The sequence below is a fragment of the Tripterygium wilfordii genome, chromosome 1, assembly GCF_013401445.1.
Source record: "Tripterygium wilfordii isolate XIE 37 chromosome 1, ASM1340144v1, whole genome shotgun sequence".
Lineage (NCBI taxonomy): Eukaryota > Viridiplantae > Streptophyta > Magnoliopsida > Celastrales > Celastraceae > Tripterygium > Tripterygium wilfordii.
In genome coordinates, this window is record NC_052232.1 from 10,627,979 (window position 1) to 10,655,943 (window position 27,965).

The following is a 27,965-nucleotide window of genomic DNA, read 5'->3' on the forward strand; positions in this document are numbered from 1 at the left end:
CAGGAACTAGCTAACCTGGTGGTGTGCGACAAGTAGTCAGTGGTGTCCTTGGTGGCGCTGATCAGTTCTGTGGGAGACCTTTCTTTCTTGGCGACATCTTCATTAGTCGAAATACTTTCTTGCGACAGTTCCCACTTGAGGCCCTTACTTGCTTTCACTGATAACTTAAGGTTTCTTGAATTATGTTGTGCAACAATCTGTTTCATACCGGACAGAAGTTACCATCTGTTTAATACTTTACATCAAATGAAGAGAGGATAATCACCTTGAAAGGCAAGCTATCAGTTCGGCAAGTAATGTTTGGAATCTCTCTTAACCAATACAGGAATCCGCTGCACAACCAGAAGAAGATGAGTGAAAGTTTTAAGAGCAATTTCAGTATGTGAAAATCCAATCTCAGTTTAGCTGAGGCATACCCGTGATTCCATTGAGCCTCAATATATATATGGCCCAACCCTGAGTGTTGCATGCATACCATGCTCACCAATCATCTTGATGAACTTCACCAAATCATACTCTCCTTGAAAGTCAAACCACATATTTAAAAATACTAAGAAAGTTAACTTGGCCTAAATCTCTCATTGAGGGAAATAATCAAGCACATAACATGCAAAACTACCTGGCCCTGTGCTGGCTCCTCTTCTAGCTTTCTCAAGAACACCAGCCCACATCTAGTTGCAATCAAACCATCCCCATTAACAAAGCCCATCCTACCAATATAACCCACAAAGAAACGAGTGCCATTAGAAGCACTAAATTTGGTATTCACGCCATTACTTCTTGCACATGAAGAAAAATCGAACTCTATTTTTCTACTGAAGTTAAAGTCTTTGTTAGTAGAAAGTGAGCTAATCCATGTAATTGTAATGAACTAATGATAATGACAAAAAAATGGTGAAAAAATAAATAAATTTGAGGCATGGGATTCTTATCGAAATGTGTGTCTCTCTGTCTCTTGATTTGGAATCTGACCAAGTCATTAACTGAAATTCGAAATTGGCGGGTGCCCACGTAACGGTCCTTATCACTTCCCTCCATTTTCGGGTTTAATTGAAATTAAAACATGAAAAAAAAAAAAAAAAAAAAAAACTTAGTCTTGAAAAAACTTAGAAAAATAAACATCATCCCAAGTTCAAAATTACAAACACAAGAAAATTTTATCTTGATTTTAATAAAACTTATCATGTCTCTTTTTCGCATTTAAATAATTTTTAATTTTTTATTATTGAAATTCTCAATCTAAACACATTAAATATATTGTCCGCTTTAGGGTATGGGCTCACACAAATTTGTTATTTATGAGTCATTGTCATTGATTCTTACGCACATGAAAACACGTCTTCAATTTGAGAGAAACTGAGTATTGATTACAAATCATTGGATTGGGCATGCGAGACTAATGTCAAATTTTGAGTCTTGACATATTCTTCTTGGACCAATGATTATAAGAACAAAAATATGAAATCTAGGTAGCATCTAATTAAGTATAAATAATTTTTTTCTCCTAATTACAAGTAAACAATTATGACCAAAAAAAAAAGTGTAAAGTTGATGACTTGATACACTGAGGATCCGATCCATAAGCTGGCCAGTGGGGCGGATCCGGATTCCTGGCCCAACCACTCCGATTAATAAAGCAAATATAGGAGAAAGAACGAAAATAAAAAAGAAAAACAATCGGAGGTGTAGTTGGCGAAGAGTGGTTCGCTCAAGGAACGCTTCAACGGCAATATTTCACGGCCCAGAGAAGGTCTTCTCTTTTGATCTCTCCAAGCTTTACAATCCATCTTTCCCCATTTCCACACATTTTCTAGGGTTAGGGCTCCAATTGCTGTTCTCTTTTCTTCGATTTCTCTGTTTAGGGTTTCTTTCAAGTTTTGCATCTTTTTTCTTTTTGTTTGTTTCCTTCATTGCAGAGATGGCTGATTGAGGAACCCAGATTGGTGGGTTTTGTGGTTTTTCGTTTGTGGGATTCAAGAGGTCCTCAGGTGAAGATCTGAGGCTAATTTTCTTTTGTTTGGGATTCTTGGGTTTAAATTTGAATAAGAATTAGGAGGAAAAGAAAATGAGCGCGTCGAGGTTTATCAAGTGCGTTACAGTCGGTGATGGTGCAGTTGGTAAAACATGCCTCCTCATTTCCTACACCAGCAACACTTTTCCTACGGTAATCTTCTCTCATTTCTTTCTATTGTTTCTGTTTTCTTGTTTATTCGTTCATTTCTGTTTGGGAAAGATTGGAGCTTTGATTTGGGGTACTTTTTCGTTGATTTTAGTGGCAGAAATTTTGATTCTTTCTTGAATGTCTATGGTTTTTTCGGTTATGGTGAAACTGGACATCAAAGGGGTACATAAAGGCGTACAACTACGTTGAGGGAATGAAATTTCTTTCTTTTTGGTGAATACGGATCATTTTTACATCAAAAATTGGTGAATATGAGGTTCTATTTGTTAAGGGATCTTACATCTGATTGGGTGATAAACACAGATAAATTAGGCCTGATTGTTGCTTGATATTGTATGTATTTTGGGATATTGAAGGTACCAATTAGTTTATGATTCTAATCTCATCAGTTAGGCCTGGCTTTCTTCTTTAGTTCTGTATTTTGGCTTACTGTACAGTCATATGTAATTGTCATTTCGGATCCACAATTAGGATAGTATGATTTTACCGAATGCTCCATTTCGTTTTTCAATTCACTTATTCACATGACACCATTGCTTGTATATATATCACATTTCCAAAGGAAATCGATTATAAAAAGAATGTCACTAAATAAGTTGCAAATACTTGTTAGGACACATTTTTGCGATGCTTTATAAGAAGCACCGATGAATGATCTGGGCTTTTGTCTGTTTCTTTTTCCAATGGGACGCAGGATTATGTGCCGACTGTGTTTGACAATTTCAGTGCTAATGTGGTTGTGAATGGAGCCACTGTCAACCTGGGATTGTGGGATACTGCTGGTAATTGTTTCTTTTTGATCTTTCTTAGTTTAATGCAGCAGTTGCATAGAACTTTTCTCTTGGATCTGAAATTGTTAATGTGGTAGAACAGGACAAGAGGATTATAACAGATTAAGACCTTTGAGTTACCGTGGGGCAGATGTTTTCATACTGGCATTTTCTCTCATTAGCAAGGCCAGTTATGAAAATGTTTCCAAGAAGGTCAGGATCTACTTATTGAACGGTGCTTTGTCATTTTACTTTTTAAGCAAAGAAATATGTTTCCGGGTGATTGAACCATAGTACTGAATACTGATCGTTTGCTCTTCGGCTTCTATTTCCAGTGGATTCCAGAGTTGAAACATTATGCGCCTGGTGTTCCAATAGTTCTTGTTGGAACCAAGCTTGGTAAGATTTCACTTTTTTTTTTGTTGGTGAATCCGTTGGTGCTGCTTGCATATTCTAGTGTTGTATATGATCGTACTTTTTATTGTTATCCTGATTACTTTAACTGGATATTTTGGGGAGCAATCGAATGGCTGATTAGGTGATGTGTTATGCCATCATTGCTATGGGGCGAGCAAGATAGCTTGCAATTTCCTCTTCCATTCCAAAAAAAAGGACAACTATGAACAGTTGTCTCAAGTAATGAATTGCTGGGGTGATACTGTTGTCATTTAGACTTGTATGAAGAAGTCTTGTTTCTATGGACGTGCTCTTGACCCAATTGATGTTGCATCTGATCACATTTTATAAATGATTTTCTCAACCCCTTATTGTTTTGTGACATTTAATGCGCCAGATCTTCGGGATGATAAGCAGTTCTTTATAGACCATCCTGGTGCAGTCCCCATCACTACAGCACAGGTACAGAATAATGCTTCCATATAACTGACTCTGTTGTGTTCAACTTCTTTTTTAAATCTTGAACATGGAAATGGTTTCACTGCAACTTTTTTTATCTTCGTCCTCACAATCTTTATTTAAAGGGAGAGGAGCTGCGGAAGCTGATCGGTGCACCTGCTTACATCGAATGTAGTTCAAAAACACAGCAGGTACATATATTTGTCCTACAGACATTTTCCTTTCTTTTGATGATTAAGTTACTGGCATTTCTGTTGACATGAAGTTGTGGAACTTTTATCTGCAGAATGTTAAGGCAGTCTTCGATGCAGCAATCAGGGTTGTCCTTCAACCACCGAAGCAGAAGAAAAAGAAGAGCAAAGCACAAAAGGCCTGCTCCATATTGTGATTTCAAACAGTGCAAAGGCTCATGGTCACTTTCCGACCAGGTTCCCTTCGTTCGTTTCTACACTTTGTTGCTAGAAGAAGCTGGAGGCCTCGACTTATTGTCTTAAGAGACTATAATTAGGATCTCATTGAAGCATCAGGTGGTGTTTGATATTGCTTTCCTGGAATTTGTGATTCTAATTGCTGAATTCCATTACAAGATTGTCCACCTCCTTTTCTTGACTCGCGGTTGTGATATGTTTTAATGTATTAATTGGACTGGATCTCCAGTTGGGGAAACAACCTTTGCCTCGCAAGGACACTTGAATATGGTCTTTGTATGTTTTCTTCTTTTTTTTTCCAATGGTTTGGGTATGTTTGCTAGTATTTCATGCTTAGTCTGTTAGTCTGTTAACACCTTGATAGTTTCTAATTAAAATCTACAGGTTTGGCATTTGTAGAAAGTTTGCAAGGCCAAGGAAGAAGTCGAGTCGGAGGGTTTTATGAGAAAGATGGTCGAGTATTTGGGCTTAACCAGCCGATGTGGCTTGTTAGTATTGCATGTGACCCATGAGTTTACCATTGAGGTGAAAACTGGAGGCTGTGCTTTCTGTGAATTCCCTGGTCACAAAAAAAAGATGTATGTTTGTCTATAATTGACGCTCAAGATAATTTAAGTTGCCATAACCAATCGCCAATCTGTCTTACGCAACTATGGCCAAATTCAGATGCAATATGCTGGAGGACTTGTGAAATCAACTAACAATGTATGAGTTTGGGAGTGTGTTGCAATTGAACACAGTTGCAACACACTTCACAGCACCACAGTTTTTTGTGACACGTCAAACAGCTTTTGCGTTCTAACTCACCTCACAGCACCACAACTTTTTAACTCACAGCATCTCACCACACTCCCAAACATTTACATTATATATTGACTTGTCCTACGTAATCAAATTAGGTCAATTATTTTATTTTAGATTAATGTACAAGGTAAACCTTAAGTGATTTTATATTAATATTATTAGTCATCTAATATAACCGTAATTTAGATACGTCAAACGCATCTCACAGCATCACACCGCACCACACCACAGTTTTAAAAATTATGCGCCAAACAGCTTTTTGCGTTTCAACTCACCTCACAGCACCACAGTTTTATAACTCACAGCACCACACCACACCTCACAGCATTCCCAAACAAGCCCAATGATTCTTTCACCATGCGTTGGGTAACAATGCACAATATAAAGCATTAAAATCATGCTAGCTCATTTCTGTTTTGTTAACCAATATCTTACCCTTCATCATAACATCTTCTAACAGGCTTGTTAATATGAAATTCTTTGACTAAATTTAGGTATTCTGATGTGATAAGAGGCATCAAGCATACAATTTTGGGCCGGAACTGACTTGCACTAACTTGACAACGAACAATAAAGCACAATCACTGAATCACATGATTCCCAAAATTAAACAAGGAAACAAAGACCATAATCATTTATGAACAAATGCACCACAAAACTTTGGCCACAACACTCAATATAGATAACCTCAGATGCATTGGGTCATCCTGTAAGTCTTCAAGCCTTGACCCGCTCATATTTTTCAGCAATCGCACCACCTTTTTGTTTCTGAAACTGGATGTACCGCAGAGTGCAGGCAAAGAAAGCCTCAGCAGCTGGATCAGGGGTGGTTGAGTCACTTTGCATCTCAGTCTTGATCAATTCAATTAGGCTCTGGATTGCAGCAACAGTTATCTGTGGGTTTCCCTTCTCGAAGAAGTAAAGGTACCTTGAAATACAACAATGGAAGGGTTTTAGTTTGTGTTGTTTGTAGAAAAGGTGATATAAATGAGAAATAACAGAACCAAGGTTGAAACAATTACTTGTTCAAAATCTCGACAAAGAGCGTGACTGATCCAGTACTACCTCTCGTGGCATTGGACATTTGCTGAGCAGCATTTGCAATTCTTAAAGCACGCTTTAGGCATATTAGGACCCTGGTTAACAAATAAAAATGGTGAAAGGAGAAATCATAATTGATACAAAAATACGTGTCATTAACCGTGAAGAATACACCCTTCTATGCCAAAAACAACAAATTTCAGCATCAAAAGAAGCATGTTACATATTCTATCAGAATAAACCTTGGAACCCCCATCCCATTGCAAACTTGATACTCCAGTGCAAGTAACCCCGCAATCTTCTAGACATGTCATCACTTCATACTCAAAATTGCATGTAACAACTCACCTCTCTCCATCTTTCAAGTTATCCTGGTCGTCAACCCAGAAGAGATGTGAGCATGCATAAACAGCTCTGCACTGATCAGGCTTCTTTAAAAGCTTTGCAGAATACTGCTCAAAGCAAAGGCCACCACATCAGATTCTAAGTAAGAAAGCCTTCGTAGATCAACCCATAAAGTTGGTAATCATAATTATAAATCAAGGTGGAAATAATATAATGATTACCCCTGTGGCCTTGTGTGTTAAAGTATCTCTGTTCTCAACACCAAAGACATGCATCCTCTGAAGAGTTCCTATTATTAAATGTAGTGTAGTCACCTGTGCTTTGGAATCCTGTCACACAAAACATATAAGCTTGGAAGAATACAGGTATACAAAAGCTATTGGGAGTGGAAACTGTGGGAACAAACATCCTCTATTTTTTTTTTCTTTTTTTTTTCTTAGTAAAACTCTGAGAATAAACTTACCGAAATTTCTTCTTCATACAAAATATATGCTTGGGTGAAAAATTCATATGCTACTGGCTCAAGGTCACAGTCATTTCCAGCCTGATTTATGAAAAACCAAAGGCAAAATGCACATTAGAGTAAGAGTGTTTACTAGCTTGGAAACATTTGAATTGATGAACCAGAATGTCCATATACCTCCGCGCACTGCAAGTACAACCGCAATGCCAATTCTGGTGCTGGGACAGTTAACAAAGCCTCAATAATCTGAGGAAAAAAAAACAAGGGGGCCAATTAATAGACTAAAACTGCTGCATGGGAAACCAACTCTTTTCCAAATACAAGATCAGCGGATTCAGTCACAAGAAATCCATCTGTACAAATTGAAATTCAGATCCAAACACACATTTAACATTCTCATTGTCCATAATGTCAAATCACATCTCCGCAGTTAAACCATCCGCGACTATCACATTGCAATAGTACATATAGGCTATAGCATTAGCAACTCTGGAGAGAAGTTACCTGATTCAAAAGTTGAAAAATTTTCTTCGGGCTGATTGATGTATCATCTCCAAAAGGATTTTCTTCTTGGCTCTGCAGTTGTCTAATCAACTGCATGCATGTCACAAACAACAAACCATGGATAAATGGCAAAATGAGGTTTGCACTGCACAAACATGAATAGAGAATGCGAAGTTGGCAGATTAAGAAGAGGAAGAAATATCAAGAACTGGCGCACAAGCTATAGTCTTAAGGAGAATCTCACATCTTCACCATATTTTTATAAATAAATGTGTTGTTACTGTCTATAAAAGCAGTTGCATAATAACCTGGTAATTACAAAGTCCAACGATGACACACAATACTATGCCGACTTTTGGAATTGAAATGCAAAATTGAACACGTACAAACCTTCAGAGAAGAGAAAACAAGGGCAGGAACAGTAAAAGATAGACGTTTTGCTCCTCCAGTCACAATGTGCTGCCACACTGTTGAAATGATCTGCAACTCAGTACAAGCACAACAGCCAACATCAAGTTAAAAAGATATTCAAACAGAAAACACATCAACATTTTAAAAAGTGTACCAGCAAGCAAATCATAAAAGACAAGGGCTGACATAAACTATTGTGTTCACCAACTTGAATACCTTGAACATCTCTTCAGGTACGTCATTGTGCAGCATCTGAATAAGACGTGCAACAGAATTTTGCTCCTCTATGAAGTCATCTTCATCAACCTAAGGAAATGAAAAATGTTGCACCTTGTGAAAGAATTCAATAAAAAGATAAAGACGCTTGACAACTTCAATGCAGGCGAAGAACGAATTGAAAAGAGCAACAAGCTTGATAACATTCGAAATCATATGTAATCAAAAAAGTTATATCCTAATCATTAGAACAGATATGGCAAAGAACTAAGGGAAGTGACTCCGAACCTCTTCATGAGGAGACCCATCCAAATCCTTGATAAGGCCTTTTATCAATTCAAACAATGCCCCAACCTACACAAAGCGATGGTGCCAGATTACAGAGAAGCACACTTAAAGAAACAGATAACCAGTGGGGGAAAATGTACCTTTTCAGCGGAAGAGACATTAGTATTGTTTTTCGTAACGCTTTGGATTATAACAGTAGCCATTACTTTATTAGTTTCACTGTCAAGATACTCCATGACTCGGGGATAATTAGAGAGCTTTAGTGTAGTGACAATATCATTATATTTCTCTAAAGGCGCACTCAAAAGTGCAACAATCTCTTTTGTTGCTCTGCTGTCATCAATCTTCCCTTTGCTCGAGAGTTTTTTAACACATGCTCCCTTAGAAAAATGAAGACACGAAATTAGTTCCTTCTGAACTTAAAATCATATCACTATCAAAATAGCAAAAACAAGAAGGCCATGTAAAAAAGCTAACATTTCTGATCTTTGCATTTAAAGGGGATCACATACCAGCACTTGATCTGCATAGTCAAGTCGATCAGGGTGAACATGAAGAGTAAATTTAAGAAGAGATGAATATAAAATTACAGCTCCAAGAATCGACATTTCAACCTGTGCCTCTATCACCTGCACATAAATAGGCATCAGAATGTCAACTGCATTAAGAATCCCAAGTTACAAAAAAAATATAGATTAAAAGATGAACAGATAAAGTAAACAGAAGATGCTTAATAACTAATTCCGTAAATGAACATGCAAGGAAGCAAAGCGTTTACATACATTGTCAACTCCACCAGATACATGAAACATATATAAACAACGATAAGGTAAACAACTCTCATGCACAAAGCTCCCGCAGTGGGCTATGTCGAGGAGAGGCATGATGTACGCAGACCTTACCCCTACGTAATATGAAGACTGTTTCCAAGAATTCAATTCCTATGACTTATAGTTTGCATCCCAAAAACTCTACCATTGGGCCACATGTTTGCCTGTAAACAACGATACAGGTAAAAAACTTTTTGTGACATTGCTCAAAGCAAGCATGGGAAATTCCTCTCTCTATATAGTCAACTCTCAACACATTAAAGTTGCATTGTTTTTCACCTATGGTTTACATTTCCTGAGAACAAAGCCAAATTTTACCTTCCCTATGGAATTGTTCAATTTCGAAAAAGCTTCCACTTGCAAGAACTCAGGCAACACTCCTGGACTTGAAGCCGCATAGCTTGAAAGCCTCTCCATTAGTCGAGATAGTACTGTTTTGATATCAACAGATGGCTGAGAAACAAAATGTTATGAAACTTAGACTCAGTAGGGTCAACTTGCTGGATTTACGGAAGAAAGTTAAGTATCATCAACTGGACTTGGAAACACAAAGGCATACATTGAACCAAATGATGAAGTCTCCAAAGGGGCCACAGAAAGTTAATAGTTGTGTTAAAAGGAAAAAAATATACAAGCTCTGAATGAGAATGGAAGATGCAATACTACTTACTTGGAGTTGAGGACAAGCATCCAACAATGTTTCCAGAGTTTGCAAATGATATTCGTCAGGAAAAACTTGAATTATGCAATCCATCAAATAGTATTGGGCAAGCTCATCTTTACAATTAACAACCTATTAAAATATGAAATGCATTGCCAGATGGTGACACACAAAAGTCAAACCATAGGCTCCAGACATAAATTGAGAAAACATTAAGAACAAACTAGACAAACCAAACCTGCTCCAGGATCCTGGGAAGTACAATATCCCTGTACATATCAAGGTCAACACCCTCTAATTGACTTAGAACATGCAGGTTCTTGCCAACCTAACAGAAGAACATGGAGAGAGAAAAAGCAGAGTCTTGTATTACTCTAAGTTGAACACATCATACAAGTATATTGCAGTGAAACTACCAAGTTGCAAGTCACTGAAATTAGTAAATTACAAGATCTCGCAGCTCGTTCCTCTCTTTCTCCCGTTTCTCCTTTTCCCGGACAGATCCCTGCCACCAGAAAGCCCGAGAGCAATCCTCAACTCAGGATCAGCCAAGAGTATGAATGACTCACAATCACTATAAGACCTGCATGACGAGAAATCATGCCCTCATGACATATTTCTACCTTCATGACATGCAAGCATGTGGTATATGCATGCCAAACATTAGAGCATGCAGCCTATAGATATTTCAACCAACCTGATGTTGCATGCGCACCCATAATTTGTTCATTTCAGTGAAGTTTTGGAGTACAAACTCCACTGAATCCATGAGAGCATCAGCGTCCCTGCAGGAGTTCAAAAATCTAAGCATGAGCTCCAATCTCAATCCATCACAAGCACCGTCACCAGTTTACAAGCAGGGCTATTACACTTAATCTATTGATCAATTAGAATGAACACAAGTGAACTACTACTTCATAAGCAAAGATTTTTTGGTCCAGGTCAAAGAACCTTGAGCACAGCACTTCCACAGTGGAGGGAGTGATGAGAAATTGCAAAATTTGCAAAGCCTTACCCATATTGCAGAGAGGTTTTTTCCAGGATTTTAACCTGTAACCTTTTGGTAGGGTTTTCACCCTTAATTGAAAGATAAATAGAAGAATAAAATAAAGGCAAATCGAATTTGATCTTCTTTAGACAACAAATTGAAGTCATCATGCCTTCTAGATTATGAGAAAACGATTTAAAAGATGCCAACTCGATTAAATTTTAATGCATTCTCACCTTAGTCACGACCATGTATTTTCAATTTTCCCCAAGCTACCAAATCTTCTTTTCTATTCAACTAAAAAATATTCAACCTAAGAAAACTAGAAAAAGACAACCACCATATATATACATACCCTTCATATTCAGAACCAATATCAGGTAGTTTATCCCTACTGACTTGAGAAAGGTAACTCCTCAAAAAGAGCCCGCGAAGAGGATGCTGAATGCCACGGCACATTTCAACAAGATCTTTAAGGACGTCCTTAGCAGGAGCTTCCTCAGATTTGATGTACACAGACCCAACAGTACAGAGGAGATACCTGAAAGCGTAAGTGTAACTCATTAAATAAGATATACAACAAGTTTTGCAAACTTTCACAAGTCAATCATATATTCATATGCCTAAGTTTTGACCTACGAATTTATAACACTGCATCATAAAGAGCTGGAAACAGAGATGAACCAACATAAGTGTAGTTCACATTTAGTTTAGGATAATCTCTCCCTAAGTATTGAGTTCTATGCTTCAAGTGATTCAAGTATGATCAAGATTAGATGCAAACACAAAATTCTAGAGGCAAAGCAGGTTTACTATTGCACACACAAGTCAGCTGACAATGTCTGACGAAATTCATGATCCTCAACTCCAATAAAGAAAATAAACAAAGTGTATGATGACCGCCACAATCATTTGATACTCAAAGCAATCTTAACCAATTAGGATTGCAACCTCACAATTCAAGAGCTATAGTCATCCAGATAAAACAAATATAATGTCTATAAAGCGACAACAAGAAAATGAAGCATCGCATGAAGACCAAAAACTGACAAACCAAGAAAGATGGAACTAGAATGAAACTTACGATCTTGGTAATATGTTTCCCGCGTGCTGCACAAGCTCGTAAAGTTCAATAACCGAGCAACCACGCCGAGTCTCTTCTTTGAAGAACATCTCCAACTTTCTCAATTCATCAAAGGCACGCATATCTAGGGCACCAACCCCAAATCACACAACCAAAAGGTCAGACACCTTTTTCCTTCCAATTTAAAATAAGTAGGAAAAACAACAAATCGATCTCACAATTCAACACAACGAATAACCAAATCTCAGAATGAAAGAAAGAACGCTCACATAGTTCATAGTACTTGTGAGGAGACAGTTTCGAAGTCCTAAGCTCAGAAAGCATTTGCGCGGAGTACTTCAAAGCGTCTCTCAAATTGTTCGAATCCTGCGAAATTAGAGCATAATTTAGTATTCCAAATTTGAAATTACTGATTAACTTTCGTATCTCTCTCTTTTCTCGCAATCAAACAGAGAGCTCATCAAAATAGCGAGTGATAAGGTTACCAAGGCTCGATGCATGTAGAAGGCGTTCTGCTGGAGGCCGGCGATCCCTGCCGCCAGCCACTTCTCCTCGTCTTCCGCCCCGGCTACCATCATCGCTCTTTGTCTCTCCCTAAACCTTCGTTTTCTCTCTCTAATACGAAGTGGTCTTCGACCGGAGCTCAACTGCCTGTCAAGTCTAGTTTGTTTCGCTTGGCTATGGACGGTACTTCTCTAGAGATTCGATTGGACAAATCTGGACCGTCAATTGTGTGGGGTTTAGATCGTGATTTCGACGGTCACGGTCTGGAGGGAGGTCAAGAAGTCAAGAGGCTCGAACCCACTAGATATGAAGCTCATTGAGCCAGAGTTTCGGCCCATTTATTTTCAAGCCCGCTTACTATTATTTAGCCCATTGGGCCAGAGTGTTGGCCTAGACAATTTCAAGCCCGGTTACTTTCAAACGGTAACCATTTTTGTGCTGAATTTGACGGACTTTCTATTTCTAGCTTCTTCCTTCCCCAAGTGACCAAGTCTTCAATCACTCAATCTTCCGTGGACCGTGGAGGACCTCAGTGATTGATTGTAGGCTGATGGGGATAACACAGAATGAGCGGACCAGGTAGACATGCTTTTCTAATTGAGACATGTAAGGTGTTTGTGTTATTTCCTCAATGAAGGACGTCCAGTTTTTACTGCTTTTGGGCGTCATGCTCGGACGTCTACACGGTTCTCCGAGAATATTGCTTTATTGGTTGGTGCATTTTTCATGGTTTAGTTTCTGGGTTGTCTCTCTTGGTCTCTGCTTATATATATATGTCAGGTGTTCCTTTAACTAGTGCGTCAGTGTTACTTGTATATAACCAAATGAGTTGATTATGCATGCTGATTAATATAGGCTTTGCATTGGCAGCTGCTTAGTTCCTTGGTTTAGAAAACATGAAGTTCTTTTCTGGAAAATATAGTCTTTCTTCTCGTACTCCATTGGTCATCTATGTTTTAGTGATTTTCTTTCTCAAAATTTGTGCTGGCCACGTTAATGTTTTACCTAATAATCAAACAGGTCCAGATCCAGTTTTACCTGATAATCAAACAGTTGCAGGTCCAGATAATGTTTCACATAATAATCAAACAATATTTCCAGCAGTGATTACGTTCGGAGATTCTATAGTTGACACCGGCAACAATGACTATATCCCTACCATCGTCAAGAGTGATTTCGAACCTTATGGGAAAGATTTCGACGGAGGAAAACCTACCGGAAGGTTCAGCAACGGAAAGGTCCCCTCAGACCTTATAGGTATCGTGTTGTCAATTAAATAATTGTTCAATTCAGTTTGAAAGTCATTATTCCATATTTCTAAGCAAAATTGTAAGGCCTGATTGATAATAGTATCTTGTAAGCCTTGGGGAAATGGTTACAATATACGAGCAATTCTTGCCATTACTCTATATAATGGTAATAATAGCTCATTTGTGTGGAGATGACAATGGTACTAGTTCGTTACCTGAGCACGCTCCATCCTCAATAGCCTATTCTCGAACTTGCTTAATACCTCTCCACTGTGGTTTCAATTTGTTACATTCTACATGTATATATGTGATAAAGAAGATTGCCCTTGTTTCTCCTCTTTAAACATGTATTCTTAAATAATTTTCAGCTGATACCCTCGGTATAAAGAAGACGATTCCATCGTATCTCCAACCCAACTTGCAACTCCAGGACCTCCTTACCGGTGTAAGTTTCGCATCGGCTGGTTCTGGGTATGATCCTTTTACATCAAGACTTGTGGTAATCTACTCTCTCCTTCCTCACTCTCTTAATTCGTTAGTGTAAGTTAAACCCATTAAATATTCTAACGTATCTTCTTTTCTTATTTGTACCACTAGCATGTCCTGTCACCGGACGATCAAATAAATATGTTTAAAGAGTACATAGAGAGGGTAAAGGCAGGAGTTGGGGAACAAAGACTGGCTACTCTACTATCGAAAAGCTTATTCATTTCTGTTTTTGCAAGCAATGACCTTGCAAATAGTTTCTCAAATCCATTTAGGAGGCTGCAATATGATGGTGATCGTTATAGTGATCTAATGGTCAACTGTGCAAGAGACTTTTACCAGGTATCCTATCAAAACTTGTCTGTGTATACTTTATAGCATAATTTGGCATTGTCTAAACCTCCTCTGGTCACTGCTAAAAGATTTAGAAGCTTGTTGGAAAAAAAAAATAAAAGAAAAAGGGAACTGAAATTTATCTGTGCCATTTTCTCTTTAGCCGATTAATAAAATGAAAATGGCAGAAACTTTATGCACTTGGAGCAAGAAAAATCGCAGTATTTAGTGCACCGCCAATTGGGTGTCTGCCGTTGAAGAGAACATTAGAAGGAGGCATACTACGGGACTGTTCAGATATTACCAATAAATTATCAGTTCTCTACAATACCAAGCTCTCTTTGATGATCAATGCTCTCAACAAAGAGCATCCTGACATGAGGCTAGTCTATATTGACATTTACAATACACTACTTTCCATGATCAAAACCCCTGCTAAATACGGTAATTCCTTGTCCTGTACAACATTATCATCGATGACATTGGTTTCTTTTATTTTCATCGTATTTTATCATAGGTATTAGGTATTCTAATATATGTTTGTTTGGTCTTTTTATGTGAATCCAGGATTTGAAGAATCAAGCAAAGGCTGTTGCGGCCCTGGAACATTACAATTTGGTATACTATGTGAAGCAACCGGCTTGAAAAACAATGAAGTCGCCACCAATTGATTTTTAGGATGCAATTGGACATCCATTCTGGTCTACGAGAAAAATGGGCAAGGGGGTCTATTGAGCATGGGGAAGGTGTTAGGCACCCCACAACTCCCGAAATCGGTTACCTTTAAATGTTTTCCTATTTGGCTCTAATTTGTTTTTGAAAATCCCATTTTGATGGGTCTTATTGGAATGTAAATGAAAAATCCACTTGGAGTGGTTTAGAGGACAAGGTGCACGGGATCATTGGGGCCATTCCCGGCTTGGCCAAGGATTGGAGAAAACACCACTTGGAGTGGGTTTGGATATTTGGAAAAAGGGGCTGCACGGGATCATTGGGGCCATTCCCGGCTTGGCCAAAGATTGGATAAAGCACCACTTGGAGTGGGTTTGGATATTTTTGAAGAAGGATTTTTTGAGGACTTGGTTGATGTACCAAAAGGGCCCACAATCAAGAAATATTTAATTTAAGTCTTACTCACAATTATGTTCTTCATGAGAAAAGAAAGAATCCATTTATGGCTCATTGAATGGGTCAAATATCTTTAAACCCACCGTTGAGTCCGTAAATAAATTCTCCTAATCCCTAAAAACACATTTGCTTTCCGGATCCACGAAATCCAAATGTTTTCAATGAATGCCCATGGAACCCCAATATCTTGAAGGCTCTTTGGTATTTAATCAAAACATAAGGATTCCATAATTTAATCTTGATGTGTTTTATTAATGTGAGACGGCTTGGATTAATCCAATGACTAACGTGTTGCATTTATTTTCATGACATTCAAATAATCCTAGCATACGTCTAAACATCATGGCATGGCGTGAAAAATCAAAATCCTAAGCATGCATTCTAATGCAATCATCATTCACACAATCATCTCCTAATATCTATATGCTTCTAACACCCTAACATATTTATGTATGCATTTCTATTTTTACATCTACTATTTTTTATCCAATTACAAGGCTTACTCTTTACAATTATGTACACAAGACAAATATAAAATATTATACAACAATTGGGATGTTGCCCACGAGACCCATTGCTCAAATCCGGCCCAAATCCTCTAAGTTGCCCTTCGGCCCATGCGGTCACAAGCCCGATCCAAGCCCAACAAGTAAACACAAAAATGGGTCAATAAGTATCCAAATATAATATCAAACCAAGCTCTTTTTGAAGATTTATATACATATAAACATATATACAGTATATACATACACGCTCATACATACATATATAACACATTAAATATGCACACACAGACCCACGGTATCTACACATATACATACACTGACAAATGCATATATACACATACAACATATATATACACACACAGACACCATAAATATAATATATACACTCAAACACAATATATATATATACACCACACACGGCATATAATATATACACACAAACAAACAAATTCATACATCCCCCACCATATATATATATATACATACACACGGACACAAACCCATATATATATATACATTCACAGATACATGCTCAGATCAAAAAAATAACAAAGGCCATATTTCATTCAAGATCAACCATAGATGTTCTAGCAACGCACGGACAAGTTAAAATCAAACTCAAATTAGTATATCACATACAGGAGACAGAGTTTCGATCATTCATCATCACCAGATGATAAACACATACGCACGTACTCACACTATGAACCTGAACTAAGCATAATGACATAGAACTACACACACATGGGCATAACAAACATATTTTCAAAAACTTGCAGAAATGGATTCACAAGTATCTTCAGAAACGGTATCATCAGAAACATAGAGTTTGAGGAAGGATGAACATATGGGCAAGCTTTTTTACTGTCACAGTCATGGAAGCCAACCAATATAAACTAGAATCAAGGCACCTACAAAAAAAAATGAAATCAGATTCAGAGGGATGGATAACTACCTTCTTAGGAGGATGAATCCCGATTTACGTCTTAGCTCCTTTCGTCCCCCCCTTCTCCCAACGGTCCCTTCTTCTTTAAGTTCAGTTCCCCTTCCAGTCTTTTTTTTTCCTTTTTTTTTTCCTCGGCTGCTTCCCTCTTCTTCCTTTTTTTTTCCTCCTCCTTCCCCCTCTTCTCTCCCGATCTCCCCCCCTTTTCTCTCCTCCTCCTCCTTTTCTTCTTTTTCTCTTTTTTATTTACCCAATTTCCCCCTACTTTTTCTCTCTTTCTCCCCTACCTTTTCTCTCCTCCTCCTCCTTTTCTTCTTTTTTTCTTTTTTATTTACCCAATTTCCCCCTACTTTTTCTCTCTTTCTCCCCTACCTTTTTCTCTCCTCCTCCTCCTTTTCTTCTTTTTTTCTTTTTTATTTACCCAATTTCCCCCTACTTTTTCTCTCTTTCTCCCCTACCTTTTCTCTCCTTTCTTCTCCTTTTTCTTTTCCACTTTCGGCCACTTTTCTTTTTTTATTTTTTTTATTATTTTTTTTGTTATTTTTTAATATATTTTATATATTTTTTATTTTTTTATTTTTGTATTTTTTTTTGGCCGGACGAAAACCGGTTACTACAGCTGCCCCCCTTTGTATGTCTTTTATGAAATAAAAGGCAGACAAAGGTGTAGTTAACCGAATTTCGTACGGAAAGGATAAGGAAAGATGCTCGGGATCACTGTAGCCATTCCCGGCTTGACTGAAAAAGTGCTCGGGATCATTGGGGCCATTCCCGGCTTGGCCGATGCTTGAATGAAATCCCACTTGGAGTGGGTTTTGTAAATTGAAAAAAAACAGTGTGCACGGGATCATAGGGCCATCCCCGGCTTGGCCAATGCTTGAATGAAATCCCACTTGGAGTGGGTTTTGTAAATTGAAAAAACAGTGTGCTCGGGATCATTGGGGCCATTCCCGGCTTGGCCGATGCTTGAATGAAATCCCACTTGGAGTGGGTTTTGTAAATTGAAAAAAACAGTGTGCTCGGGATCATTGGGGCCATTCCCGGCTTGGCCAATGCTTGAATGAAATCCCACTTGGAGTGAGTTTTGTAAATTGAAAAAGACAATGTGCACGGGATCATAGGGCCATCCCCGGCTTGGCCAATGCTTGAATGAAATCCCACTTGGAGTGGGTTTTGTAAATTGAAAAAGACAATGTGCACGGGATCATAGGGCCATCCCCGGCTTGGCCAATGCTTGAATGAAATCCCACTTGGAGTGGGTGTTGTAAATTGAAAAACAGTGTGCTCGGGATCATTGGGGCCATTCCCGGCTTGGCCAATGCTTGAATGAAATCCCACTTGGAGTGGGTGTTGTAAATTGAAAAAACAGTGTGCTCGGGATCATTGGGGCCATTCCCGGCTTGGCCAATGCTTGAATGAAATCCCACTTGGAGTGGGTTTTGTAAATTGAAAAAACAGTGTGCACGGGATCATTGGGGCCATTCCCGGCTTGGCCAAAAATTTTCTTTTTGTTTGAGAAAAAGTGCTCGGGATCACTGTAGCCATTTCCGGCTTGGCTGAAAAAGGATCTTCTATTTTGGTTTTTTTTTTTTTTTTTTGAGAAAAGGTATTTGGGAGTTTTTGTAATCTCACCTTGACAGAAAGATGTTTCGAGCAGATGATATGCTTTGATTTGAGGAGAATGACTACGTCCAAGCTGTACCTTCTGCATAAACCTGCCATAATACAAAGAGGACAAACCATATGCAAAAATGATGCATGTAATGACCTATTTTGCTCAAATATGAATGTCTCATTAATGAGTGAATGCATGCTCTCTCAAGGCTTTGCCGTCCTTAGTCACGCGTACAGTTGCGAATTGCTAGAACAAATCTGCTTCTTTGTAGGGTTTGACCTTCTGATTCTGGATTTTCGATGCATCTTCTCTATACTGATTAGCAAAAGCCTTCGCTCATTCCCAAACCCAACTCTTCAGCTATCTTTCTTCCTTTTCTTTGCTTATTTGCACGTGTGCCCACTTTTGAGTTCAATGCTGCCATTTCATCTGGGTTTATTTTTTCATTTGGTTGTGCGCATCATATGATTATGATCTTCCCTTTCCTGCTAATGCTTACCTCGGCTTCAAGTCTTTTATTCAAACCCTTTCCAGCTTAGGATGCCAAAATCTAATCAAATTCCTGTCAAAAGTAATGTCCTAATGCATTCTTCATATTTTCTGTCAAAACTTTGTCAGTGATAAATTCAATAGTATAGCCATGCATGTCAATTACTGAATGCAAATGATAAACCTTTTGGAATATGGATTGAGAATGGAATTGGGTATGGAAAAAGATGTCACAAGTGGCCAGGCTACAGAAATGAGTTTCTTCACCATTTTTATTGAAAAGGATGGGTGCCAATTGACAAAGATATGTACAAGAATGTAGTGAAATCAAAGGAAGAGAGGACAAACCATGTAAATGCCAAGATGAAATATGTAATAATTCAAAGATTCCACCAAAACTGCCCCAGTTTTGGTGTGCACCCAATTAACAATGATCAAATCTGACTCGTCTGAGATTGTCTCTGAGTCCTCCATTTCTGCCAACAAACTTCTCATTCTGTTTAATGAACAAACCAATGATAGCATAAAGAGCATCCCAAAAACTGCCCCAGTTTTGGGTGCGTGCTCAAATAACTGTCATCTGATCAGGCAACTACGAAGCCGATTTTGTACTCCGCACCAATGTCAATGCAAGACAAGTTAACAACCAACAGACTCATGTCTCAACCTCCTTTCTTCAAACAATCTTCAACCGAAATTTGCAGCCATAATTAAAGTACCCGTAAGGGTTTTCACTTCAATAAAATTTCTTATTGTCCCTAATTTTTGCCTAGAGCGCCCTTTCAAGTTTTCACTCTAGCGGGATTTTTTTGCCTAGAGCGCCCTTTTCGGGTTTTCACTCTAGCTTTTTTTTTTTTTTTTTTTTTTTTTTTTTTTTTTTTTGTCCCTAATTTTTGCCTAGAGCGCCTTTTCGGGTTTTCACTCTAGCGGGATTTTTTTTACGCATAATACCGCCTGAGAACATCGGCATTTACTGGGTGAGGCAAATTATCTCCGTCCATCTTTGTCAAAATTACCGCTCCACCGGAGAATGCTTTCTTCACCACATATGGTCCCTCGTAGGTAGGAGTCCATTTTCCACGGTGATCTCTTTGAGGTGGCTGAATCATCTTTAGTACTAAATCCCCTCCTCTGAAACAACGAGGACGCACTCTCTTGTGATGTGCTCTTATCATTCGTCTTTGATAAAGTTGTCCTCTACAAAGTGCTCCCAATCTTCTTCCCTCAATAAAATTTAGATGTTCGTACCGGGCTCGGACCCACTCCGTCTCCTCCAAGTTGGCCTCCATCACTACTCTTAGCGAAGGGATTTCTACTTCAATGGGAAGGACCGCCTCTGTCCCATATACTAAAGCAAAAGGACTTTCACCAGTGGATGTACGCACCGAAGTTCGGTACCCATATAAAGCGAAAGGAAGCTTTTCATGCCAATCTTTGTAATTCTCTGTCATCTTCTGGATGATTTTCTTGATATTTTTGTTAGCCGCCTCAACAGCCCCGTTCATCTTGGGACGATAAGGAGATGAATTATGATGCTTGATCTTGAACTGCTCGCATAAATCATTTACTATCTTGCTGTTGAAATTCGTGCCATTGTCAGTAATGATCCTTTCGGGAACCCCATAGCGACATACAATATCTTTTCTCAAGAATCGGGCGATAACGTTACTTGTCACTTTAGCATAAGAATTTGCTTCCACCCACTTTGTAAAATAATCAATTGCAACCAGGATGAAACGATGTCCGTTGGAAGCTTTGGGCTCGATAGGGCCAATAACATCGATACCCCACATTGAAAAAGGCCAAGGTGCTGCTCATACCCGCAGAGGGTTCACTGGGACATGAGTTTTATCAGCATAAATCTGGCACTTATGGCATCTGATTGCATATCTAATACAATCTCTTTCCATGGTAAGCTAATAGTAACCGGCTCGCAATATCTTCCTTGCCATTGAATATCCACTCGAATGAGTACCACATATTCCTTCATGAATCTCTTCCATAATCTATTTGGCTTCATCAATATCCACGCATCGAAGAAGCACAAATCCCGAGCTTCTCTTATACAATACATTTTTATCCAAGAAAAAAGAGCTTGAGAGTCTTCGGATGGTGCGTTTGTCATTATCTGAGGCCTCTGGAGGGTATTCTCCTTTCTCCAAATACTGTTTTACATCATAATACCAGGGTTTGCCATCAGGTTCTGCTACTACATTCAAACAGTGCGCCTGAATTTCACGTTTCTCAATCTTGATAACCTCCACTTCTCCTCGAGGGTCCAAACCAAACATGGCTGCCAAAGTGGCCAAAGCATCTACCATCTGGTTTTCTTCTCTTGGAATATGATCAAATTCCACACAGTCAAAAAAATTTGATTAACTTTTTGATGTGTTGATAATACGGGACTAACTTGGCATCCCTGGTTTCCCATTTGTCACACAATTGCCTGATCACCAATTGAGAGTCACCATAAACCTGAAGCTTTTTAATCCCAACATCAATAGCAGCTTGAATTCTCATGGCACAGGCCTCATACTCAGACACATTATTGGTACAGTTGAAATAAAGCTTAGCAGTAAACGGGGTAACTTTCCCCTCTGGAGAAATAAGCACAGCCCCAATCCCATTACCAACGATATTAGAAGCGCCATCAAACAACATAACCCATCTGTCCATATCTTTCCGACTCTCCATTTCTAAGGACAAGATTTCTCCATCTGGGAACCTTGGATTCATAGGCTGAGAGTCATCAATCGCCTGCTCTGCTAAGTAATCTGCTATTGCACTTCCCTTCACTGCCTTCTGGGCAACATACAAAATATCATATTCTGACAACAACATCTGCCATTTTGCAATCCTCCCTGAAAGAGATGGTTTTTCAAAAATATACTTGATCGGATCCATCCTCGAGATCAACCAAGTAGTGTGATACAGCATATATTGCCTGAGCCTATGCGCAGCCCATGCCAATGAACAACAAGTCTTCTCTAACATGGAGTAGTTTGTCTCACAACTGGTGAATTTCTTGCTCAAGTAGTAGATCGCATGCTCTATCCTCCCCGATGAATCATGTTGCCCTAACATACATCCCATCGAATTGTCCGATACAGTTAAGTAGAGAATAAGCGGGCTCCCAGCAACCGGAGGCATCAAGACCGGTGGATTTTGTAAATACTGCTTGATTCTCTCAAAGGCACTTTGACATTCATCATTCCATTCTGATGGGTTATTCTTCCGAAGTAACTTAAAAATTGGCTCACACGTAGTTGTCAACTGTGAAATGAACCTTGCAATATAATTGAGTCTGCCCAAGAAACCTCTGACTTCTTTCTCAGTGCGAGGATGAGGCATTTCCATGATCGCCTTCACTTTCTCAGGATCCACTTCAATACCTCTTCTGCTGACAATGAAACCCAACAACTTCCCCGAGGTTGCACCAAATGTGCATTTCGAGGGGTTCAACTTCAATTGGTGCCTTCTCAACCTCTTGAACAGCTTCTCCAGGTTAGTCACGTGATCTTCATCCTCCTTTGACTTAGCAATCATGTCATCCACATACACCTCAATCTCTTTATGCATCATATCATGAAACAGAGTAACCATGACTCGCTGATAAGTAGCTCCCGCATTTTTGAGACCAAATGGCATGACTTTGTAACAAAAGGTATCCCATAAAGTGATGAAAGTAGTTTTCTCCTGATCTTCCGGTGCCATCTTGATCTGGTTATATCCTGAGAATCCATTCATGAAGGAGAACGCAAAATGTTTAGCAGTATTGTCTACTAATATGTCAATTTGGGGTAAAGGAAAGTTATCTTTCGGGCTCGCCCGATTAAGATCCCTGTAATCCACGCACATCCGAACCTTACCATCTTTCTTTGGGACTGGTACGATATTTGCAACCCACTCGGGGTATTTTGCCACAGCGAGGAATCCTGCATCAAACAGCTTTTTTACTTCATCTCTAATCTTCAAAAGCATCTCCGGCTTCAATCTTCTCAACTTTTGCTTCACTGGCAGACAATCGGGTTTTAATGGCAATTTATGGACCACTATGTTTGTATCAAGTCCCGGCATATCTTGATATGACCATGCAAAAACGTCCTGATATTCATGTAGCAAACCTATCAATCTTTTTCTATCTCCTCCTTCAAAAGCTGCACCAATCCTAACCTCCTTTTTCTGATCTTCAGTTCCCAAGTTAACAACCTCAGTTATTTCTTTATGCGGCTGAACTATCTTCTCCTCTTGGTTAACTTGCCTTAACATTTCTGGCGATATCTCAAATTCATCTTCAGTGTCGGAATCAGATTCAACATTGTTAATGGGTGCCCCAAAATCTGGTTCATTCTGTTCATCTTTTTTATTATCATCAATTTCAGTCCTGTTAAAATGGAATGTGTGAGATTTGGATTTTTTAGAAGTGATGTGTGAAATGAAATGAATAGATGTGAGAATTATGAGCAACGATTTTTGTGTATGATAAGCATATCAGAATCATCAGAAACATGAGAACATGCAAAGGCCTTACTATGCGAATTCATCAAAAGATAAAGTAAAGACATGCTCATTACAAAAACCCAATCAGTGGCCATGAGCTGGGTCACAGATCATAGTGCACATGGATATTACTCTTGAAGGCTGTTGATAGAGACTGGCAATTCAAAACTGGTCCAGTTGTTGAGCTTAAAACCTGAAGGACATGGCAAGGCTTAACAGCAAAGTTTTGGTCATTCCCCATAATAGCAACATGGAATTCCTCAAACTGCTCACATAACTCCCCAAAATTTCTGACTGTTGGATTGCTATGTTTTCACTTCCGTATCATATCCATGACTGCTACCAACATATGCTCCAGCCTGTGCTGTCCATCTTCTAGTGTTTGTAGCCCCATCTCTAGCCGGGCTATCGCTGCACGCATGCGATCTGATTGTGGAGATGCTGCAATTACTGATGAGGAATCACCAGGTGGTGATGCTGAGGGACCCTCTTGGGTCTGCTTCTTTCCAGCAGAAGTTGTTTTCAAATGGTTGATGCTCTGAAGCCATGTCCTTCTTTCTAGCATGGTGACCTGATATCCCAAAGATGCTTGAGGCCGAGGAGGTCGAATGCTTTTGAACAAAAGCAACCTTGTGATAAGCCGTGGGAAAAATAACTTCCCCGCCTTCGTTGGCTTCGTCTCGACAAAATCCTTGGCTTTGAAGATAATGGCCAGATAGATCTTCCCAATATCAAACCACTGCCCTTTATACATAGAGTATAAGACTGACAAGAATGTTCCTCGTCGTTCTTGCTCATGGCTAATAGGGCACAGATTTTTCCTGACAGCATCATCCAGCAACCACATCTTTGAAGGCAAGTAAGCACGACGTGTAGCGTTGCTGTGCCTATTCTTTTTTCCTCCACACATATCATCAACAATTTTCTGCTTTGACGCACAGATCGGTTGTCGAGATCCAGTGGGCTTATCATCTACTGGTGGATATCCCAAGCAGCAACACAGATCTGCTGTCGTGAATTGAACTTTTATACCACCTAGAATGACCTGATAAACCAGTTGATTCCTAGTCCGCTCACTTCGTGGTAGCTCGATGAGAGTGTGATAGAAGGAGCGAACGATCTGAGGATACACCAGTAAGTCATTTTCTGGATCTGGGTCTACTAGAAACAGCAAGGAATGCTCCCTCAAGTAGCGCATCGCCCATTTGTTGAGTGCTTCTCGCTGTACCGTTTCGTCGATTCTACATTCAGGAATAATTTCAGCTTTGTTGAACAACGCAAGCCTGGACTGTAATCTTGAGGCGATGGTGCGCGAGCGTCTCGGCATAGCTCTTGATCTTTGTGAGAGAACACACTTTTGTCAGGAATGATTGAGATGAAGATGGAGATGAAGATAGCTCACAGAGAAAACACACTTTTGCAATTGAGATGGAGATGAAGACGGAAATGGCTCTGCATATACGAAGACATTTGCGGTGCCTGTCACATCAGTACTTACTTTACTGTCACCATCCACTGTTATTTTCCCGCTTGAGGACAACTCTTTTCTTCCTTCTTTTTTTTCAAATAAATAATAAAAAAAAAAAACTGTCACACTCAACTGTTTATTTCCCGCTTGAGGACAAACTTTTTTCTTTCTTTTTTTTTTTTTTTTTTTTTTTTTTCAAATAGATAATAAAAAACAAAACTGACACACTCAACTATTCATTTCCCGACAAACATTTTCTTTTCTTTTTTTTTTTTTTTTTTTTCTTTTCCCTTTTTTTTTTTTTCAACTCAAATAAAAATAAAATAGAATAAAAAAAAACTTTCGCACTCCCCGAGAAATTATGAATATTTGCACAATGAGACAGGGTACATAACGGACGGTCAAGACCTAATCCAAGTAGGATCTTTTAAACCGTCTGATAGGAGATTCCAACAGTGGTAGAGAACACGGCTCTGATGGTGATGATGGTAGTGACGGAGAATCTGACAGCTATGGGGGCCGAGAGCTGAGAGTAGAAGATGACGGTGATGATGAACATAGATCACAAGTCTCTGGAAGCTCTCTCTTGTTGTTGATGCATCCCTCTTGGTTTTCGTCTTTGGTCATGTAATCTTTCAAGCGCTTCATATCTGACAACTTCACTGGCTTTACAATAAATTCCTCTGCTCCTCCTCCCAAGCATCTGTCAATTCGAGTCACTACGATCTCAGATGACATGATTACTCTCAGATGACATGATTAACACCGGAATCTCTCTCAAGGCAAACGATCCCTTGATTTTCTTCAACAACTCATATCTTGTCATTCCAGGCATACAGTAGTTGGTAATGATCAGATCCACCTTCAAACTATCAAACCCAACAGAACAATTATTCTCCTCGTTTAAACCCAGAAACTGAAGTACTCTTATTCCACTATCCACCGCAGTCACTTTACAGGAAGTAATCTTGAGCAAACTATTCTATCAACAAGGCTGTCATCGATAGCCAAAACATGAATCTCTTCAGAATCAGACAAAGAATGATCCATTCCAACCCCATCAACAAGAAAATTAAGAGTCAATTTCCTCAAAAACTGCACCAGTATTTTTTTGCTGTCCATTTTTCATTGTTTGAGCAATGCACAACTGTAATCTTGTGTAATAAGGATGGCAATGACAAGAGTGAAATGGTTTCTTTTTTTTCTTTTTTCTTTTTTCTTTTTTTCATGCATGACTATGAACTTATTAGTTTGTCAAAATGCAAAAAATGTGTGTAGTGAATGCATGGTAGTATTAAAAGAACGAGTGTAAGATGTGTATAAACATGTATGAGTGATTAACAATCATGCAAGTATATATGGACATGTATGGATGATTAACAGATGTACAAGTACATATGGACAAGTATGGATAATTAGCAGATGTACAAGTATATATGGGCATATATGAGTATTCAAGTATATATGGACATGTATGGGCCATTATGCTTGTGCATGATCATAACCTAGGCTGACATAGATGACAAATGTATAAAGGATGTACATGTATGGTTCAATGAATGTATATACACAGGTATGTATCAAGTACATATAAACATGTAAATGAGGAATAAAGGTACATGGTATTTAAATGTACAGGAAATAAATAGAGTTAAGGATAGGAGAATCCCCCATTGTTCCTAACAAAATCAGGTTCCTACCAATTTCTGAAGGTCTCGAACCGGATCTAGGGTTATGTAATGTGCATATGGGTGGCATATCTAACTATAACGCGGCTATGCGAGAGGCCACTGGATCAGGTTAGTTCACACCCCATATCTGGAAGTGGAACCCATCCCCCAATATCTTGAAGGGACGTCAATCCAGGAGGATGTTTTTCCTTGCTTACGTGAGGACAAAATCCATCAAAAGCAAAGATCAACCCTCACTAATCACTAGTAGGACCCGGTTTTTATGGGCCATTTGTGTGCTTGTGAATAGTGATGTGTGTGCGGGGGAATCATACCATATCCTCAATAAACACTCAAATTTTATCAAACCAAAAACCTGTTATTTTATCTACAATCATGAACAAACACATTAGATTCCTCAAAATGTTGAAAGAAAAATGTACAACAAAATAAACAAATCAACCAAATAGGAAAACACTAACAAAAAGGCCCGACCCCTTTGGTACAACAACCAATTCTCCCCAGTGAAGTCGCCAGCTGAAGCAACCGGCTTGAAAAACAATGAAGTCGCCACCAATTGATTTTTAGGATGCAATTGGACATCCATTCTGGTCTACGAGAAAAATGGGCAAGGGGGTCTATTGAGCATGGGGAAGGTGTTAGGCACCCCACAACTCCCGAAATCGGTTACCTTTAAATGTTTTCCTATTTGGCTCTAATTTGTTTTTGAAAATCCCATTTTGATGGGTCTTATTGGAATGTAAATGAAAAATCCACTTGGAGTGGTTTAGAGGACAAGGTGCACGGGATCATTGGGGCCATTCCCGGCTTGGCCAAGGATTGGAGAAAACACCACTTGGAGTGGGTTTGGATATTTGGAAAAAGGGGCTGCACGGGATCATTGGGGCCATTCCCGGCTTGGCCAAAGATTGGATAAAGCACCACTTGGAGTGGGTTTGGATATTTTTGAAGAAGGATTTTTTGAGGACTTGGTTGATGTACCAAAAGGGCCCACAATCAAGAAATATTTAATTTAAGTCTTACTCACAATTATGTTCTTCATGAGAAAAGAAAGAATCCATTTATGGCTCATTGAATGGGTCAAATATCTTTAAACCCACCGTTGAGTCCGTAAATAAATTCTCCTAATCCCTAAAAACACATTTGCTTTCCGGATCCACGAAATCCAAATGTTTTCAATGA

General features: G+C 39.0%; 3 protein-coding genes across 5 annotated transcripts; 2 read left to right on the forward strand and 1 right to left on the reverse strand.

Moving 5' to 3' along the window:
• Positions 1 to 1,643: 1,643 nt before the first annotated feature.
• On the forward strand, positions 1,644 to 4,560 carry LOC119996966 (rac-like GTP-binding protein RHO1). 3 transcript variants are annotated; one of them, XM_038843752.1, is made up of 9 exons: positions 1,644 to 1,750; positions 1,917 to 1,988; positions 2,054 to 2,164; positions 2,877 to 2,964; positions 3,056 to 3,165; positions 3,288 to 3,351; positions 3,746 to 3,810; positions 3,933 to 3,998; positions 4,094 to 4,560. In XM_038843752.1, the coding sequence occupies exons 3-9, from the start codon at positions 2,066 to 2,068 to the stop codon at positions 4,193 to 4,195; spliced, it is 594 nt and encodes a 197-aa protein (XP_038699680.1). In that variant the 5' UTR covers positions 1,644 to 1,750; positions 1,917 to 1,988; positions 2,054 to 2,065; the 3' UTR covers positions 4,196 to 4,560. The 3 variants fall into 3 exon arrangements, with proteins under 3 accessions (XP_038699680.1, XP_038699683.1, XP_038699675.1); XM_038843755.1 differs by having other exon boundaries at positions 1,670 to 1,815; XM_038843747.1 differs by having other exon boundaries at positions 1,671 to 1,815; positions 1,917 to 2,164.
• A 941-nt stretch (positions 4,561 to 5,501) lies between these two features.
• Positions 5,502 to 12,535, reverse strand: LOC120003368 (vacuolar protein sorting-associated protein 35A-like). The gene is made up of 21 exons (XM_038852332.1): positions 12,356 to 12,535; positions 12,140 to 12,236; positions 11,871 to 11,994; positions 11,142 to 11,327; positions 10,496 to 10,583; positions 10,247 to 10,303; positions 10,037 to 10,126; positions 9,808 to 9,930; positions 9,456 to 9,590; positions 8,820 to 8,936; positions 8,448 to 8,687; positions 8,308 to 8,373; positions 8,020 to 8,109; positions 7,783 to 7,872; positions 7,393 to 7,482; positions 7,066 to 7,134; positions 6,889 to 6,969; positions 6,647 to 6,754; positions 6,429 to 6,532; positions 6,062 to 6,175; positions 5,502 to 5,967 (listed from the first exon to the last, which is right to left on the reverse strand). Exons 1-21 carry the CDS (start codon positions 12,446 to 12,448, stop codon positions 5,757 to 5,759), a joined length of 2,373 nt encoding a protein of 790 aa, XP_038708260.1. The 5' UTR covers positions 12,449 to 12,535; the 3' UTR covers positions 5,502 to 5,756.
• Positions 12,536 to 12,822: 287 nt separating this feature from the next.
• LOC119996705 (GDSL esterase/lipase EXL3-like) lies at positions 12,823 to 15,908 on the forward strand. Its single transcript, XM_038843439.1, has 7 exons — positions 12,823 to 12,953; positions 13,395 to 13,631; positions 13,993 to 14,123; positions 14,222 to 14,452; positions 14,632 to 14,887; positions 15,011 to 15,070; positions 15,898 to 15,908. Exons 1-7 carry the CDS (start codon positions 12,941 to 12,943, stop codon positions 15,906 to 15,908), a joined length of 939 nt encoding a protein of 312 aa, XP_038699367.1. The 5' UTR covers positions 12,823 to 12,940.
• Positions 15,909 to 27,965: the final 12,057 nt, after the last annotated feature.